Source organism: Pygocentrus nattereri, chromosome 18 (assembly GCF_015220715.1).
Source record: "Pygocentrus nattereri isolate fPygNat1 chromosome 18, fPygNat1.pri, whole genome shotgun sequence".
Classification (NCBI taxonomy): Eukaryota; Metazoa; Chordata; class Actinopteri; order Characiformes; family Serrasalmidae; genus Pygocentrus; species Pygocentrus nattereri.
This window is the reverse complement of record NC_051228.1, coordinates 7,127,668-7,141,238: the sequence shown is the minus strand read 5'-3', so window position 1 is coordinate 7,141,238 and position 13,571 is coordinate 7,127,668. Positions and strand designations below refer to the sequence as shown.

Below are 13,571 nucleotides of genomic sequence, written 5' to 3'. Positions count from 1 at the left end.
GGCAAAGGATGGACACTAACAATGTGAACACTGAGAAATGTTCAGTTCTATTTATTTGATTTAGTCGTGTGCTCCGAGTGAACAAGCTTTCTGTTGCTGTCTAAGTTGAAAATGATTGGTTATGGTAACTGAACATTCACTAGAGGTGCAGCCAATGAGCTGTTGTGTCTGAAACTCAAAAATCCATCGTCCAGCCTGTTTCTGCTTGAGATTTGCAAAAAAACCACTATGAATACAGAATCAAGAAAAGGCCAGTCTGCAGTGAGACCCAAATACGTTCAATGTATTTCTTGCTGCATGACTTAACACCACACTCTTTTGCGTTTCTCCTCCTGGGCTGTGTTTGCAGAGACACAGGTGGAGGAGTTTAGCACTGTGATGGTCATAAAGCCTCATGAGGACTTAACAGATCTGCTGAGCTTTTCATGGGAGTCACTGTCCGTTTAAGTGATACTTTTTTAATCCCACAACCGGGGAAATTCCACCACAACACCACATACACACTGTATGTGAATACACACACACTTGGCGGCAGTGAGCACACTTGCCCGGAGCGGTGGGCAGCCCTATCCATGGCACCTGGGGAGCAGTTGGGGGCTAGGTGTCTTGCTCAAGGACACCTCAGTCATGGACTGTCGGCACTGGGGATCGAACCAGCAACCTTCCAGTCACAGGGCCAGTTCCCTAACCTCCAGTCCTCGACTGCCCCCCATTAAATGCAATAAAACAGGAATAAAGTAAAAGAAGGAAGGAAGAGTGGAAGAAGAAGAAAGAAGGACAAGAAAAAGAGGAAAGAAAAGGCAGAAAGAGAGAAAGACTGAAAGGAAGTAAGAAAGGAAAGAAAAGAAAAAGGGAAAGAATAAAAGAGAAAAAAGAAGCACAGAAGAAAAAGACATGAAAGAAAGGCAGAAAGGAGTACAGAGGAAAAAAAGATAGGACGTGAAGCAGAAAGAGAAGAAGCACAGACTAAAGAACAAATGAAGGAAGGGAAAAAAGAAAAGAAAGGGAAAGGAAAAGGGGAAGGAAAGAAGAGAAAGAAAAGGAATTAAGCAAGCAAGAAAAGAGAAATGCATGAAGGAATGAGAGAAAAAGGAGGGAAGGAAAACAAGGAAGAAAGAGAAAGAATGGAAAAAAAGACAAAGAATAAAAGAGAAGAACCAAGGACAGAAGAAAGAGAAAGGAGGAAAGAAAAATGGAAAAAAAAGAAAGAAAAAAGAAGAAAGGGAGTACAGAGGGGACGTGTGGGAATGTTTGCAGGCTTGGATGTTTAAAAATGAAAATATTTATATTTATAATTTTTAAATTTATTTATTGTTTATTATGGTGGGTTTTTTTTGAATAACTGATGTAAGAAGACCTTTTTTGGCACAAAGAATAGAAATATTTAAATTACGGAGGACAAAAACTGTAATTGGCCCTGCTCTTTTGGAATAAAGAATTTTTTCACTGTATATGAGTGAGTTTGTGCCCAGTTTTGTGTTGTGTCCAGCCTGGTCCAGTAGAGGGCGCTATCGACATACAAATGACAGCACCGTCACAGGAAAGCCACCTTCCATCCCTGTTCACATCACATCTTTCCTGCGCCTTATAACAGTCGCGCAATTTCACTCGGACTCCTTTGTGAGGCTATTCCACACAGATTTAACTTCATCAGACGGACAGAAAACTTCCCTGAACTTTTGGTGAATGACCCTTCCAGCAGAGGGCGCTGCAGTCAATACGTATTAATGCGTGTTTTTTTTAACCACCCGTTTTCTGACATCCTGCGCCACACAGGCTTCGATTGGCCAGCCAGTCGAAAACTCCGCCAATCGGTGGGAAGTATTTTCTAATTATGCAAATGATATTCAAATATGCAAATTACAGAACTGCCGAGGTTGACCTGCAGCACAGGTGGGCGGGGATTGTCTGAATACGGGTGGGGAAAACAACAACGCTCACCAAACCGGCACAGGTCCGTCAAGCCATAAGAGCCTGCTACAAAAGTGCTGAAGCTGTATTTACCTCTCTGGCCAGTTCAGAAAACGGAGGGAAAGCGCACTATTTCCTCCAGCTCGGTGTTTAAACGGTGAGTTTTTCAACGCTTTTGCTTTCTTGTTGACGTGACAGCCGGGCAAAGAGGCTTAGTGGAGATTTCTGAACGAGCTTTGGACTCTTAGCCTCAACTATATAGATATCCCATAAAATACCCACCTGAGCTGGACATATAACTGCTGTTTTGGCGGACTGACACAGTGAGACGAGGCTGAAGTTGGTTTCCTATTCGAATTTTTCCGTTCCACCTTAAATGCGCAGCGCCAGAATGGAACTGCTGCACCATTTAAGGTGGAACGGGAAAATTCGAATGAGAAGCTGCTTCAGCTTCGTGCTCTGCTGCTCCTGTGACACGTTTGTTATTGAAAAAGCCGAATAAAAACATATGTAGTGCATTATTTACGCGTAAAGTTCACACAGCAGGCAACGCTTTCAGGAAGTGAGTCTAGACATTTATAGAGTTTTCACTGAGGTGAATAAACAAGTTCGCCAGCCCGTTTTCTGCTCGGTCAGTCACTCAACTCCATACCTCGCTCGTTTCTGTGAGAGAGGATGTGGTCATATAAAACGCGCAGACTTGAAAGTAGGCTTTATTTCTCCTTCATCGCTCTCTACCTGTCCTTAAAGGTGCCCTGCAGCCAATAGGAAGGCGCCACGTCACGCGGTGGCCCATAGAAGGCGTATGGCGGAGGAGTTCTCAGTTAAAGGGGAATTCCACCCAGTTTTCAAATTTGAAATAATTCGGAGCAATTCAGACCTTGAGATGTAAACACAGTCGTTCAGAGATTCAAGTCTTCTGAGTTTCTATACGTAATGTAATAAACATAAATCCATTTTCTTTGGGGATTATTTTGCCTTATAACACCCTGAATGACTTTATTTACGTCTCAACCATTTAATTATGTAGAATTTTTTGAAAAATTGGTGGAGTTGCCCTTTAATGGGTCTGCATCTTTCCATTTGTTGCATGTCATTATCCTTTCATGAACATTTGAGTGAGATCATGTCCCAAAAACATCTTAAGTTCATTTTACATCCTCTTTCCATCCCTTGGAATTAAACAGGCTGTTTTTGATGCTGTGCTGATATATGCAAATGACCTCTGCTCTGACTGGCTGTCACTGTGTCGTGCCGCATTGAAAACGCAGTCTTGGTTGAAACCCTCTATATAACTTAAGTGTGGATGGGCGGGGCTAAGCTGCTGTAGGCTGATGTATGTAAATTAGTTCATTCAAAACCCGACTGTTTCTTCAGTTTAGTTTCCATATATGGACAGGGCCTCTATCTTTCATCCCCCCGTGAGGTCCACTAACAACATCCGTGTGGTTTTATGTACCCAAAACATACAGTATTCATTTTACACTGACCATTTTCCAGCCTTTCTGTTCCTTTATCCCTAACAGGGCGCCGTTCTGATTGGCTGCCCTGTACGGCGCCTCATTCAAAAAGCAGTCCAGGCTAAAACACTCCTTATATCCTCTGTGTTAATGGGCGGGGCTTAACTGCTGTGCGCTGAATGAGTGGATATGTGTAAATGTATTTGTTTTTGTGACCTCACAGAAGTGGTGAATTGAAAACGAGCTGTTTTTGCAGCGTAGTGTTCACATATGGACTGTACACACTGGAAGTGAATGGTGATTTTGAAAGATTCTGTGTATCACGCCAAACTCTTTTATTTCAAGAGTTTACGGAAAATCCAGTTTTCCATAATAAGGGCCCTTTAACAGTGTTTACGTACTACGTCAGACCTACTTAAGTTAAAGGTCTGTCAGGTAGGATGAGGGTTAAGAATCATTCCTATTGAACAGTCCTAACTTTGGCTTCAACTGCAGTGTGAAGGAGAAGTCCTGCACACTTAAAAAGGATGGTTCATCAAGGGTTCTTTAATGAAGAAAATGGTTCTATATAGAACCAGGAACATTTCAAGAACCCATTGCATGATTTAAGGCTCTTAGCATAATTCAGTTGTTCTTCAGGTTGATGGAGAATGTGTTTTAAATGTTTCTATATAGAACCTTTTAGGAAAAGATTTCTAGATAGCACCAAAAAGGGTTCTTCTATTGTTAGGATATCAAGCCTGCGCTCTTAAGATGATTCATCAAGGGTTCTTTAGTAAAGAAACTGGTTCTATATAGATCTAAGAACACTCAAATAACCCTTTGCATGGTTAAAAGGGTTCTTTGCATCATTAAATTGTTCTTCAGATTGATGGAGAATGTGTTTCAAATGTTTCTGTTTTAGAACCTTTAGATAAAGGGTTCTATATAGGACCAAAAAGGGTTCTTCTGTTATTATGATATCAAACCTGCACTCTTAAAAAAGATGGGTTCAAGGGTTCTTTAGTAAAGAAAAGGGTTCTAGAAAGAACCATGAACATTTAATAAATCTTTTGAATGATTAAGAGGGTTCTTTGCATTATGAAAGAGAATGTGCTGTAGATGGTCCTATGTAGAACCTTTTTGAAAAGGGTTCTAGATAACACCAAAAAGCATGCTATTGTTACAAGCTTGACATCAGACCGCCGGAAGAACCCTTTTGGGTGCTACGTAGAACCCTTTTCAAAAAGGTTCTATATAGAATCATCTACCACACATTCTGAAAAACCCTTAATAATGCATAGAACCATTTAATCATGCAAAGGCTTCATTCAGTGTTCATGGTTCTGTCTAGAACCCTTTTCTGAACTAAAGAACCCACAAAGAACCATCTTTTTAAAAAATATCTAGCACTGTATGATTAAACAATTCTTTGCATCATGAAAGGGGTCTTCAGAATGTGGTGTAGATGGTTCTACATGGAAATGTTTTGAAAAGGGTTCTATATAGCACCCTTCTATTGTTATGATGTCAAGCTTATAACAATGAAAGAACGCTTTTGCGTGCTACAGAACCATCTTCATCACATTCTTAATCAATCTGTAGAGCCTTTTAATGATGCTGAAGCTTTTTTCAGCTTTTTCCTTTACTGAAGAACCCTTGAAGAACTTTTTACATTTTTAAATTTTACATTTTCAAATTTGTTTGAACTTTTTTGAAAATGTTTGGTTTTTGTAAAGTTCTGTGTATTGTACTTTCAGACGTTTGTACTAGAGGTTTGACAAAGTATAACCATTTGTATTTGTGAACTGTCTCATTGTTTTAGGTATTAAAGGGGTTTCTGAGCTTTGATTTTCTGCTCTAATTCTTTTGTTAACTTAATTTTATGACTGAACTCTTTTGCGTTTAGGCTTGATTCACTGCCTCACTTCTTTTTGTCCTCAGGAAGACGTTCCAGAACTGCTTTGCACTGTTGCAAAGGAGGACGTTGGAGTAAACATGACAGAAAACCAGCTCTGATGCTCTTTACCTTTATGGAAGAGCTCCTTCATACTTCTACAAGAAAAACACCTTTTGGGTCAGTGGAGCTTGACGTCCGCAGCCAACCATGTTCAACCTGATCAAAAAAGACAAGGAAAAGGAAAAAGATGGGTCAAAGAAGGACAAAAAAGAGAAGAAGGACAAGAAGGAGAGGATGTCCCAGGCTGAGCTGAAGAGCCTGGAGGAGATGGGTGTGAGGCGGGGTTTCTTCAACCTTCACCGTGGTGGTTCCAAGCGAGACTCCAAAGGTAAGCTGGAGATCTCCAGCCCCATCCCCATCAAAGTGGTTAGCAACACGGAGCTCACCCTGACGGACATGGATGCTGAGAGGTTCAATAACAGAGGCAGTGTGGTCCTGGACCCAGGGCCCATTAGTGCTTCCAGCTCCAGTGATGATGTTAAGGCAGAGAAGGATGCCCAAAGGTCCTCCGTCAAGGAGAAGGCTGCCAAATTCGGATCTTTGGCAAAGCAGAATTCACAAGTGGGCCAGATCATGAAACGCTTCTCTTTCTCTCAGAGGAGCAAAGAGGAGAGTCCCTCAGAAGGCTCGAATCCATCTGCACCCAACTCTGCCACCCCTTCTCCTCAAGTGGAGGCCAAAGTTTTCAACCCCCAGGTCAAATACATCTCCCACCGCCGTGCCCATCTCAAGAAGGTCCAGATACCCATGCTGGTGGAAAAGATTTTCCCGGCAGACTTGCGTTTGCCTGCTGTGATGCCTCCCCAGGTCCCTGAGCCCAGGGAGCTGGAGCTCCAGCGGCGCAACACGGGCGACTTCGGCTTCTCCCTGCGCCGGACAACCATGCTGGATCATCGGCCTGATGGCTCAGTCTACCGTCGGGTGGTCCACTTCGCTGAACCGGGCGCTGGAAACAAGGACCTTGCCCTGGGCCTGGTGCCAGGAGACCGTCTGGTGGAGATCAATGGGCTGAACGTGGAGAGTAAGAACAGGGACGAGATTGTGGAGATGATCCGGCAGTCTGGAGATACTGTGCGCCTGAAGGTGCAGCCCATCGTGGAATTGAGCGAGCTAAGCCGCTGCTGGCTCAGGAACACCACAGGGCTGCGCAGGGAGGCTTATGAGGTAAGACTGTGTGCCCCTTATGTGTTACAATAAACTCTTGGAGATCTACCATCTTGAAGAGTTCCAACATTGGTTCTAATATTCAGATGATCCTAAAGGCCTTGATCGACTATGATCAGGTGTGTTGGATGGAATGTGGATGTAGCTCAACTCTGCAGGATGGTGGATCTCCAGGACTGGAGCTTTGCCTGAAATATCTGGAACTGTCCGTGAAATCTTTGACAGCTAAGGTGAAAGGAGAACTAGTCACATGTATGCATTTAAGTCTGTTTCTTGCAGTAAATGGTATAAGCAGTCGCTTATGGTACAGTGAGGCACAAGGGTGTGTTGAGGGTCCCTGAGTCCCTTTGATTCACATTAAGTGGAATGAGTCCAGAGTTTTTCTTTTTTGTTGTTTTGCACTTTTTCTGATCAAAATGCCGTTGTGAAAAAATAAGAGTACCCCATTAAATATTTACATTCTATTAGGGAATATGGACATATCAATGTTTGATCTTCTGTTAATTGGTAGCTATAAAGGTAATATAAATGCATCACCTTTGCAAAAAAAGGGAACATTTGACTTTGATGTCAAAGGAAAAATTAGGACATCCTATGCCCTAATAGCTAATATTTCCCCCTTAAACGTTTCCTGTAACTGTCTACCAGTCTCTGACATTGACCAGGAGAACATTCTTCCACTCCTCCATGCAGAATTCTTCCAGCTGTGTGATGTTTGAGGGGCTTCTTACGTGTACAGCCCATTTTCAGATCACCCCACAGCGTCTCAATTAAGATCCCGGTTTTGACTCGGCCACTCCAGAACTCTCCATTTCTTTCTTTTCAGCCACTTCTTGGTGGATTTACTGCAATGTTTGGGGTCATTGTCATGGTGCACGGTCCACCTCTAGTCAGCTTCAGTTTTCAGACAGTTGACCTCATGTTTTCCACAAGCACCCTCTGATACAATAAAGAGTTCATTGTGGAATCTATGTTTTAAAAGTTCTCTACTTGTAATTTTCTTTTCTACACAGCAGAATGGCTGATTTAATTAGCGAATACTTAATCGAGCGAATACTTTTGGACATATAGTGTACATTCATATGGTAATGTTTACTTGGAGGCAAACTTGATTGGTTGGTTTGTTCCGTTGTGACATTGTTATACGTGATTAGAAGCTGTTGACGTTTCTATTTCTTACCCTCTAACATACCATTCATTTGTAGGAATCCTAAGAATCTGTTACTCCTTTCAATCTAAAGACTACAGACAGCTCTATACTTCCTTCAACATCTTGTTTAAAATCTCAACTTTCTGCTGTTAGAAAGTCATGTAGCACGTTATCTTTTTGTTCTTTGTGTCAGTAATTTAGGGGAACGTTCCTCTGATACCGATTATGGTGCAGTTCATGAGGAACTCCACACTATTGTTCCAAGTGACGGAAGAAGTAGAGAGAGACAGGAATCAGGTTACTCTATAGCGTGTACTATCTGTTTATCTTTTCGTCACTTAACCCACACAGTGGAATTCCTCTTTGATGTGAATAGAATAGTGTTTCTTTGAACACTGCATTGGAATCAGCTTGATCAAATGAGAGGAAGATGCTGTATTTTGCGACGCACTAGTGTCGCGGAACCAGATGCGATCTTTGAATGAGTGCGGCTGGCAGACCTGGATCATCAAGTTATAGGCCCTGGGCACAAATGTTTAGAGGGCCTTATCTGGTTATCTTTTTCTCATGGTAACAGATTATATGAGGGCTGTGTAACGCCATGATAGCAGCACACTCAGAGATTTTTGAGCATGTCACTGATGTCGAAAGTATAGTTATAGGTTTGTTTATTTATTTGGAAGAACATCTTTGATTGTTCTGGCCAAGCTGCACAATCTGGGGCTATCTAAGGTCATATAAGAGATTCTAGAAACAAACCTCTTGTATTAAATATTTCTGTCACATATGATTGCTTAATATGGAGTTTCATATTATTGGATATTATTTGCAGGATTTCTCTGTTAGCGTGACCTGGTAACCAAGAAACAAGTTTGTCCAAAAGCAAAAGAGCCAAGAGAAGTTGTGAAATAGGTCATTTTTAAAAAGTTTCAAAATAGGTCATAGGTCATAGTGTCATAGTGCTTGTGCCACTAAAATGTTCCCACCACATATCAAGACAGCTGTTCAAGCCACTTTTCCACTGTATGCTTGCTCAGCCCCATTCACCTTGTCTTTTTTGGCTTTCCATTAGGCAAATCTGGTACCGGGTACTGTTTTTGGTATCACCCCCCTCGAGGTTTCAAGGGAGCTAAGCCAATACCAAAGGTGACATGGAAAAACTGGTTGGTCGGAGAGAATCGTCACGATTCCTCTAAACACAAATGCTCACATTAGCTAACAGGTTAGCATACCCTCTTGCGTCGCTTTTCAGCAACCTGAATCATCTTGTTGTCTGAACTCTGAAGCGGAATTTCCCAAGCTTTCCTTTTTGTTCAGCAGTATTTTGTCTTGCTGTCTTCAGCCTTTTTTGAACAAAATTTCATGTTACGGCAATTTCATGCACCATCGCTATGATGACCCGCTGCACTGAGGGGGTTCTTCTTATGGGGGACTCTTAATGGCGTGCGCCCCTGGGCATGTACCCATCAAACCCATGGCATATTCTGGACCTGATGTCTGTGGACAACCATGAGAATTTTTGGGCTAAATTTTGGTGAGAGTTTAGTTTGACAACAAACTACGTGTCAAATTTCTAAACCAGTTCAATGCCTTGTGAAAGCAGAGCTTGGCGTAGAAGGCGATGGTGTCCTTGTTGACATTGTCAGACAAACTGCAAGCCTGTTCTTAGCACATGGATGTAATGTAAGCTAACAGGGTTGAAGACTCCCTAGAAAATATCAGCTATCTAAATATCGGCTATTTCTCTGTGCCCACGTAACTCTGGTCAGACACTTGAAAGGAAACTTCTTGATATGTTGTGGTAGTTCTTACTATAGGTTTAATAAGTTACATGCTAACTCTCTTTAAAGCATTGTATATAAAATAATTAAACAGCTAAAACTTAAGCATGTGAACTGTCTGCTGTAGACTATTGGTACTGTAGCTATGCATGGGCTTTTTTCTTTTTGATAACTGATGTAATCACAACATAAAAGTCTTTTAAGTTCCCATTCATGTATCACGAGGGAAGCCATTCAGTGCATGGAGGGCTGCAGCACGGCTTTATCAGTTTAAGAAACGGCATGGGCAGAAAATAAAAGTTCTACATCACACTGCAACAGGATGTTCTAAAGGCAGACAGCAAAGTAGGGTTGATTCAGAACATAAACATTCAAAGAGTTTTATAGATTGGGATATATCCCAAATATAACCGCTTTTGAGCATCTTAAATCCAAGGACGGCATGTTGTCTTACATTTAAGGTTGCTAACTTGATGGACAACGTGATGATTTTACTCATATTACTCATATATAGAGAAACAGTCACAAAATGGGCTGTTTTTGCACTGTAGTTTCCATATATGGTCTATATGTACTGGGGTGAATGGTACACTTTCACGTTTGCTCAGTACATCAGGCTAAATTATGTGGACTTTTAAGCAAGTTGTCCTGAGATGGGTGGCCTTGCAACACTACCATCCCAGTTGACATCTTAAAAGGCCTTTGTTAGTTGAGAGTGGCATCAATGATATCATCAGTGTTGAGTTTCAGTGAAGTAGTGCTGATCCACCTTTTGGGATTTAACCCTTCACCTGCCAACCCACTTTAACACAGATGTATTGTCATGTCAGCATGAATAAAGGGCCACAGATGCATGTGTGCTCAGGGAGGTGACATTTTACAAAGGTATGCTCATGTTGTTGCCTCATGCTTGCTGAGTTATGCCATATAGAGTGGTATGTTCTTCCTAACTAGCCAGTATGTGAGTAGGTGTGGCGTCTATGTGACAGTCTTTTGTTCGAACGTTAAATGCATATTTATAGATTCCAGTTAACTTGTGGGACCCTTGAATGAATAAGAGTTTTTAATATGTGACTCCATCTCTGTATAACATGTCTTCAATGCTTTATTCCCCTGTTACACTGTGACACATTTTCACTCTGCTTTCTGGCCCAGCATTAAGGGTGGCCCAGTTTGAATATGTGGGCTACTCTGCTGGCTGTGCTTGAATACCCAGGTAGTCCAGTGCAGTACAAAGGCATTAAACTGGAGGAAACTGTTGCCAAATGTTCCACATGAGATTGAAAGTGAAGGTTTTGGTGGCCTTGTGCTTAGAGGAAGTGAATACTGAGGCCTTTGTGTCGAGTTAGACAGAGGAACACTTCTGTGTAAACATGTTCACTTGTCGGTCATTGAGATCTTGTATCTTGTGCGCTAGCTGGCTAGTTTATGTACACCTACTTTGTATCTACACCCAGTGGCCATCTCATCAGAATACAATACCACATACAGTACTGTTCAAAAGTCAGAGACCGCCTCTCATTTATTTCATTTCCAGTCAGTTCAGCTATTTAGAAAGTTGTTTGACGTTTTGTAAATGCCAGGAACAAACAATAACTAAATATATTAACTCATGTAAAATATTATAATAAATTATATTACATAATGTATATGTATAAGCTCCAAAGTTCAGCCTTAGAAGTTGGTTGCATTTTCGCAATCTAAATAATCCCAAATCCATTCAGTGATGTTGTGGTCAGTTTATTGTTCTGAGAACACCAGCAGCTTTTTTTTTTTTTTTTTTTTTTTTTTGCAAATGCTCTTCTTTTGTGTCTGTTTCCTTTTCCGAGTTACAGATTCTTGAACAGCTTCTTCATTCTTTCAGACCCATAGTGCTAAGTTGTCTTGTCACAGCGGAAGGATAGACAGAAACACGTGGATGTTTTCAGATCTGAAGCAAGACTGGAGCTGAAAATTCCTCCTCTCTCGTAAAGATGAAAGCTTTAGGTGCTGTTTTATCTGATGGGGTGGGGTCTTGGTGGTCTATCGGGTCATGCATGGATTAGAATCCTTTATATCTAGAAGGTCTCTTTGATCTGTTGATTATAGTTGTCTTTTTAATCATTTTTGGATACTCATAGCAGGTAGTGTACAATTTGGTAAATTTACCTATATGGTAGGTGTTTCTAATAAAATGTCTAGAAAATAAACTGGCAACTATGAATGCTTCAGAGTTTCAGCCACCATTGTAAAAATGTGGATAAAGTAATCGAGGTTAAACTGGGTCAGGGTGTGTGTGTGTATGTATATGGATGGATGTATGGATGGATGGATGTATGGATGGATGGATGGGTGTATGGATGGATGGATGGATGGATGGATGGATGGATGGATGTAGGGGTGTGTGTATGGATGGATGTAGGGGTGTGTGTATGGATGGATGTAGGGGTGTATGGATGTATGTATGGGTGTATATAGTATACTGCAGTATATGGAGGCTGGTATACTACAGTAAGAGGCTTACCATCTACGCTCTACCCCACATGCTCTGCAGATGACAGCATCTGGCTCCTTCAGCCTCTCTCATACAGCATGTCTACAGTGCATGTTTTATGAACCCCATCAGCTCGAGTTAATCAGTACATCAGTTCATCATGCCTCTATAATTGGGACAAGCTCTGGCCTTGCTCCTTGTCTAGCTTTTGCAAGCTGTGCGGGGTGTGAAGATCCAGATGTCAGGAGCTGTTGTAAGGGGCTTTAGAACGCACTCATGAGAGGTGAAATTGAGTCTTGGGGGGGGGGCTCAAGCCTATCTAGAGTGGATTACTGCTGGACTGAGCAGAGTGGAAGGGAATGTGTTACAGAGTGGCCGTTTCAGCACAGCCTGTTTTGTATGTGTGTGTGTGTGTGTGTGTGTGTGTGTGTGTGTGTGTGTGTACGACCAGCAGGTGTTACTGAATGTACAGATTGGGCCAGGCCCATTCTGTCTGCTCTGTAAATAGGTTATGTGAGAAATCTCAATAGCAAAGTCCATTTTCTCGTCTTTTTGAAGGGCATGTTTTCTATTACATGGTGCATTTCTCATAGACATGTCTATTGGAGCCAGGAGATTGGAGCCTGGGGAGTCGCAGGGAGGATCAGAAAGGCTGTCTTAATGCTTTGAAATGTTTGCACCCCTTACATGGGCCAAAAGCCAATAATAAACACAGGCGAACAACAAAACATATTGTATCCAAATTTGTAACATTTAAAGGAAGGAAATTTATGAATTATTGTTTCTTGTTATTTATTTTTATGTGAGCAGGCTGTTGACATAACCTAAGCAATTCTCTGTAACAGGCCTGCATCAGTAATCGAGTGGTTTAATTTGGGTAACTGAAAAAGTCTGTTAAACTGTTAAACCAGGGCTTCAGTTGTGGGTCATGGTGGTATTTTTTGTGTTTTGTTTTACCTTTTTTTTAATGTAATTTCATCAAAGTATTTGTGCATGTTTTCCTCATGTAACTTTGAGAAGAGCTCTAACACTGAAGTGGACAAAGAAGTAAATATAGTGATAGTGTGGAAGTTGGCATTTAATGTTCCTCAATAGTTCCTCAATATAATAATAGTGCAGTTCAGTAGAAGTTGATTGTAGGCTCCCGAGTGGTGCATGTATTGGCCCCATTGTCAGCTATTGCAAGTTTGATTCCTGGTGATGCTCCTGGTGATGGCCTCACTCTCCCTGGGTGGGTAGGTTGGCCCCCCATCTCTCTCCATCACTCAGCACTATGCTAACCAGTGCAGACGTCTGTTAGTTGACGTAACAGAACCGGTGGTTGTCGCTTTCCTCTAAGCGCATTCAGCTGTCCAATGATGTTGTGTTGGGGCATTTCGAAAAGATGTGATGTGTCGGCTCACTTCACAGGATGCTGGGGAAGCCTGTGTTAGCCTTCACCCTCTTAAAGCTGGTGGCGTCATATAATTCCGGGAGTCCTAACTAGTGGGTGGAACCCAATACGACTAAAATGGGGAGGAAATTGTATAAAATCCAAAAAAGATTGATTGATTGTAGTTTGTCATCTTTAATTTGCCCACAAAACTGTAATTAATCTAGTAAGAAAGAACTAAGTGTCAGACAAACTTTACCATCCCGAGGCTGCTTAGCTTAGCCTGATGCTTGTTGGCCCTGGCTGATAAATTATGAGAGC

The 13,571-nt window shown here is 41.7% G+C and overlaps 1 protein-coding gene across 5 annotated transcripts in view; it reads left to right on the top strand.

The window, feature by feature from the left end:
* The first annotated feature begins 1,921 nt into the window (after positions 1 to 1,921).
* myo18aa (myosin XVIIIAa) overlaps positions 1,922 to 13,571 on the top strand; it is a 151,972-nt gene continuing 140,322 nt past the window's right edge. For 3 of the 5 annotated variants that reach the window (XM_037547600.1, XM_037547601.1, XM_037547599.1), the window contains exon 1: positions 5,458 to 6,474. In XM_037547600.1, the coding sequence (XP_037403497.1) occupies positions 5,458 to 6,474 (1,017 nt within the window). Of the gene's footprint in view, positions 2,069 to 5,294; positions 6,475 to 13,571 lie in introns of those variants that run through there. The other 2 variants (XM_037547605.1, XM_037547598.1) reach the window with 1 other exon arrangement.